We start from the raw sequence: 6,000 nt of genomic DNA, 5'->3' as shown, positions 1-6,000 counted from the left end.
ATGGACAAGACAATGTGCTTTTTAATTGTGACCCAATGTGTATTTCAGGTAAGAATAGATATGACTTGGACGAGGGGATAGATGGGGAACTCATAAAATTTGCAGATGACACCAAGCTGGCAGGAATAGCTAACACTCCAGAAGATAGGCTCAAGATCCAGAAGGATCTTGATAGACTTGAACATTGGATGCTATCTAATAAAATGAAATTCAACAGTGAAAAAAGTAAGGTTATTTAGGCAAGAAAAACAAAATGCACAGGTACCGTATATGTGGTACCTTGCTCAATAGTAGTAACTGTGAGAGGGATCTTGGAGTCCTAGTGGACAACCATTTAGATATGAGCCAGCAGTGTGCAGCAGCTGCCAAAAAAGCCAACACAGTTCTGGGCTGCATAAACAGAGGGATAGAATCAAGATCACGTGAAGTGTTAATACCACTTTACAATGCCTTGGTAAGGCCACACTTGGAATATTGCATTCAGTTTTGGTCGCCACGATGTAAAAAAGATGTTGAGTCTCTAGAAAGAGTGCAGAGAAGAGCAACAAAGATGATTAGGAGACTGGAGGCTAAAACATATGAAGAATGGTTGCAGGAACTGGGTTTGTCTAGTTTGATGAAGAGAAGGACTAGGGGAGATATGATAGCAGTGTTCCAATATCTCAGGGGTTGCCACAAAGAAGAGGAAGTCAAACTATTCTCCAAAGCACCTGAGGGTAGAACAAGAAGCAATGGGTGGAAACTAACCAAGGAGAGAAGCAATTTAGAGCTAAGGAGAAATTTCCTGACAGAACAATTTATCAGTGGAACAACTTGCCTGCAGAAGTTGTGAATGCTCCAACACTGGAAGTTTTTAAGAAGATGTTGGATAACCATTTGTCTGAAGTGGTGTAGGGTTTCCTGCCTGGGCAGGGGGTTGGATTAGAAGACCTCAAAGGTCCCTTCCAACTCTATTATTCTATTCTAATTCTTCTGGTGTTTGGTATTCTTTTTAGGAACATATAGACATAGCATATAGCATGACTAGATAAGATCTTTTGTTGCCACTTTATCCCGTAAAGGTTTATTTGGACAATATGATATTAGGGGTAGAAATATACTTGCTTACTCTTCACATATTTAGCTGAACTCTGGATATACACTTCTTTTCACTTAAATCACAACTTTTTCTAGTAGTGGCAGTGCTAGTTTAGGATTGGGGATTTATGTAGTCTCCATTTCTCATCAATGCTTTGGGTACTAAAACACCACCTCATGTCTCTTGACCCTTTAATCAAGGATGATGTCATGAGATGCTGGAAAGAATGTTCTCAAGATATTCTGCCATCTGTAATGAATGTTAATATCTAGAAATTTAGGTTTTTTTAATCCAAACCAGAGAATAACATTTAATGATGATCTTCATGATATGAACTAAGTCATAATCTGAGCCAAATAAAATGTTAAATTTGATGTCATTGCTGAATGATATGTATAATTATATATAGTAACAATATTGGAATGGTTTAATAATCATGTTGTGAAATATCTCCGCCTGACTTTTATTTTACTAAAGATAACCAGCAATCTGAAGTGTGATAAAATGAAGAACCCTTCTAGAGCTGTTTCTTTGGAATGGTCAAAATTTCCAGAAGATCAATATCCAGATTTTTATATTATAACATATCACATTCCAGATGACTTTGCTCAAAAAGTAAGTTTTCAAAGTAACATTGTTGTACATTTTTAGTGGTGCTATTCTTTTCTTTGTTAGAAAATGTGTTAAAATATTGTGCAGAATGCTTATAATTTATAAATATATTACATTTATTACCATTTGATAATATTGATAATATCGACATTGATAATACAGTATTGATAAGTAGGCATCAAATCATCAAACAGTTATGTCTGGTTAATGGTAAACAATGACACATATAAACAAGTTTTTTTAATGGTTATATTTCATGAACTATGAAAAGGCTAATGCTTGGTTCTTTAGTTGCTACTTCTCTGGTAGTTATTTTTTGATTTTATTCTTAAGCAATCACAATCACAAAGTAAAGCAATTGAAATATCATTGTAGAGCGGACTCTGCAGGGCTCATTATAAGTGTGGATTATTAGTGCAGATATTATATTAAGTTGGAAATCTTGATAAATATACAAAGGGCTCTAATTTATCCAAAAAAGGAGCTATAAGTACTGAAAAGCAGATCATATTTTGTTTTAAAATTTGTTTATGATTTCAGCCTTAGGTATAATAATACTGTATTAAAATCTGTTTAAATTATAGAATATGAAAAGTGTTTCTGCAATTCAAGTAAAAGTACAAAAAGTTACAGTTCTGCTTGAAGAAGACAAGAAATATGATGTGATGATTCAATCAGTAAAAAGTGGAAAAGTTCTATATGCAAAATCATTTAAAATATGTAAGTAGGACAACATATACAGTCCTCGACTTGCAACATTTCATTTAGTGACCATTCAGAGTTACAATAGCACTGAAAAAAATTACTTATGACAGGTTTTCACACCTAGGACCATTGTGGCTTCCCTATGATCCCATGATTAAAATTCTGATGCTTGGCAACTGATTCATATTTATGAAGGCTGCAGTGTCGCACGATCATGTGATCCCCTTTTATGTTCTTCTGAGAAGCAAAGTCAATGGGGGAAGCCAGATTCACTCAACTGTCATGTAACTAACTTAACAACCACAGAGATTCATTTAACTGTGGCTGGAAAGATCATAAAATAGGGCAAAATTCACTTAACAACTTTCTTGATTATCAACAGCAATTTTGGATTCAATTGTATCATAAGTCAAGGACTACCTATACTCCATATAAACTTCCCACACATTAAGTTTGTATTAAAATTAATATGAAAACATAATATGATACAAATATTACTTATTACCGCTTTGGCATTTTGTTGATCAAAATTTTACATTTGCTTTTTGGTAATCTCATACAGTACAAATTTAGGGGTGACATTAAATTTTGATTCATATAATTGACAAATCAGATCAGATCACAATTGTTTTTTTTGAATTAATATTGATCACAGGGCATGTGTGAACTTCAGAGAGTAATTCATAGCTTGTCCCTTTGTTTGTTTGTTTATCTTATTTATGTGCCAGCCACCTCACAAAAAATGTGATTGTCATGAATGGATTATGGGGCTGCCTTTAAAGACCACTCAGAAAGTATCACTGTTCTAGAAGTTATGATGTGGGCAGTGATGGGTATGCTGTGATGTGCTATGCAGTGCCACTACTGGTTCCAGGTGCAATGCCACGGGCTGGTTACCAACTATAAAGCTTTTCATGGCATATGGCCTGTTTATTTGAAGTTTGCCAAAATAAGCAATAGTTTCTGCCTGGTTTAATGAGACTGGGCAGTGGCTATGCTTCATGCTCCTTCCATGAAACAGTGTCAACCATGAGAATTTAGAAAGTATACTTCTTCGTTGCAGTGCCTGCCATCAGAAACAGAGATTCATATAGCAAAAACTCTGATGATATTTGGAAAGTCACTGAAAATTTGGCTACTCTCCCAGGCTTTAGGGCAGGATAGTGATCAAAGTCTTATAGTGTGTTTGGTTTGTTATAGAAAAATTGCCTTCTGGATTTGTATGTATTTGTACTTGCTTTCTTAGCTGCTTACGTTGAGCACCTGTAAACTGCATTAAATTAAAAAATATATATATATAATCAAGTTGTTCATTTAGAATAACTTAATCAAACTTACTCTCCAAACTGAATTAATTTAGTTCAAATATTTGATTTGATTTAATGTTATAGTCTGAACTGGACCAATCTAAACCAGATGGGAGCTGATCTGTATATCATTGATATACACTATCCTCCTTTGTAAAATTTATTTTTCAGAATTGATGACTGTCATAATGTTCATTCCAACACAGTAATCCCCTTTAGCTGCCATTAGTATCAAATCATTTTGCACACATTGCTATTTGGAGCAAAGAATTAAACGTGCCTGCATTTTCAAAAATGCTTTTCACTTTCTCAACTTTAGATTGTTTTACATACTGTATAAAATGCAAATACACACATAAATACAGTTGCGCTGAACTGAAATAATTTTCAGTTTATTTGTTGACCACATTTCTATTTTGCTATTATCCATAGTGTCCATTTAAGAGTCTGATTCAAAATAATTTATCTTAATGTAAATAATCTAATATATAATTTGATTTTCTCTATGCCTATTATAGATGGAATTCCAGAAAGTAGTGTCAAAACTCGTGTAACAACTACAAGTGTGTTGTTCAACTGGAATATGCTGGTTCATGATTTTTCTATAGGAATTTTCCATAAAAACATTTCTTATATATTTAAAAATAAAGAACGAGTTTATGAATGGACTGATCTGAGACCTGCAACGTTGCACACATTTTCTCTTCAATTTAAGCAACTTGACTTAGAATTTATTAATGTATATCAGATACTGGATTTTGAAATTGAAACAGGTCAGTATTATAATTAATGCATTATTGTCACTTTTCTCAATGAATATCAATATAGTTCTGCATTTAACCATGACCACTTTTCCGCTCTTATTGCATCGGCAGATAACTGCCCAGCCGCCTTGTTTAGGGTGACTCGCTCCCTCCTACATCAGGGAGCGCGGGAAGACCCCTTGCAAGGGCAGGCTGAGGATTTTGCACAGTATCTGCATGATAAAATCGCTCAGATTCGGGAAGGCTTGGACTCTGACTGGGTAGATCCTGGCGGGGTGACTGAGGCTGGTCTTGAGAATGTTACCTGGGATGAGTTCGACCCTGTGACTCCTGAGGATGTAGACAGGATCCTGGGGAGGTTAAACGCAACCACATGTTTATTGGACCTGTGCCCCTCCTGGCTGGTACTGGCCACCCGGGAGGTAACACGAGGCTGGCTCCAGAGGATTATAAATGCTTCTCTGAGAGCGGGTTTCTTGCCTCCCGCCTTGAAAGAGGCGGTGGTGAGGCCTCTCCTCAAGAAGCCTTCTCTAGACCCGGCCGTTTTGGCAAACTACGGTCCGGTTTCCAACCTTCGCTTTGTTGCGAAGGTTGTGGAGAGTGTGGTTGCGCAACAGCTCCCACAGTTCCTGGATGAAACCGTCTATCTAGATCCGTGCCAGTCTGGCTTCAGGCCTGGGTACAGCACGGAGACGGCATTGGTCGCATTGGTGGATGATCTCTGGAGGGCTCGGGACAGGGGTTGTTCTTCTGTTCTGGTCCTGTTAGACCTCTCAGCGGCTTTTGATACCATCGACCATGGTATCATGCTGCGCCGGCTGGAGGGATTGGGGGTGGGAGGCACCGTGCTGCGGTGGTTCTCCTCCTATCTCTCTGACCGGTCGCAGTCTGTTGGCAGGGGGGCAGAGGTCGACCTCGAGGTGCCTTGCTTGCGGGGTGCCGCAAGGGTTGGTCCTCTCGCCGCTGCTGTTCAACATTTATGTGAAGCCGCTGGGTGAGATCATCCGTGGTTTTGGGGTGCGATGCCATCTGTACGCTGATGACACTCAGCTGTACATTTCCACCCCAGACCACCCCAATGATTCCCTCGAAGTGATGTCCCAGTGTCTGGAGGCCGTGCGGGTCTGGATGGGGAGGAACAGGCTTTGGCTCAACCCTTCCAAGACCGAGTGGCTGTGGATGCCGGCGTCCCAGTATAGCCAGCTGGTGCCATCGCTGGCTATTGGGGGCGAGTCACTGACCCCCACAGAGGGGGCTCGCAACTTGGGTGTCCTCCTGGACACACGGCTGTCTTTAGAAGAGCATATGATGGCCGTGGCCAGGGGGGCTTTTTATAAGGTTCGCCTGATACGCCAGTTGCGCCCCTTTCTGGATCGGGACTCCTTGTGCACAGTCACTCATGCCTTGGTTACGTCACGCCTGGACTACTGTAACGCTCTCTACATGGGGCTCCCCCTGAGGAGCACCCGGAGGCTCCAGCTGGTGCAGAATGCGGCCGCACGGGTGATTATGGGAGCGACATGGCGCTCCCACG

The 6,000-nt window shown here is 39.6% G+C and overlaps 1 protein-coding gene across 1 annotated transcript in view; it reads left to right on the top strand.

The window, feature by feature from the left end:
- The window catches only part of PTPRQ (protein tyrosine phosphatase receptor type Q), a 114,256-nt gene continuing 108,256 nt past the window's right edge, over nt 1–6,000 (top strand). The window contains exons 1-4 of the mRNA XM_087874315.1: nt 1–48; nt 1,556–1,693; nt 2,275–2,410; nt 4,221–4,475. Of these exons, the coding sequence (XP_087730441.1) occupies nt 1–48; nt 1,556–1,693; nt 2,275–2,410; nt 4,221–4,475 (577 nt within the window). The remainder of the gene's footprint in view (nt 49–1,555; nt 1,694–2,274; nt 2,411–4,220; nt 4,476–6,000) is intronic.

This window comes from Pantherophis guttatus, chromosome 7 (genome assembly GCF_059756535.1).
Source record: "Pantherophis guttatus breed Tessera chromosome 7, ASM5975653v1, whole genome shotgun sequence".
NCBI lineage: Eukaryota > Metazoa > Chordata > Lepidosauria > Squamata > Colubridae > Pantherophis > Pantherophis guttatus.
The sequence above is the reverse complement of the archived record's forward strand: the minus strand, read 5'-3'. Positions and strand labels throughout refer to the sequence as shown.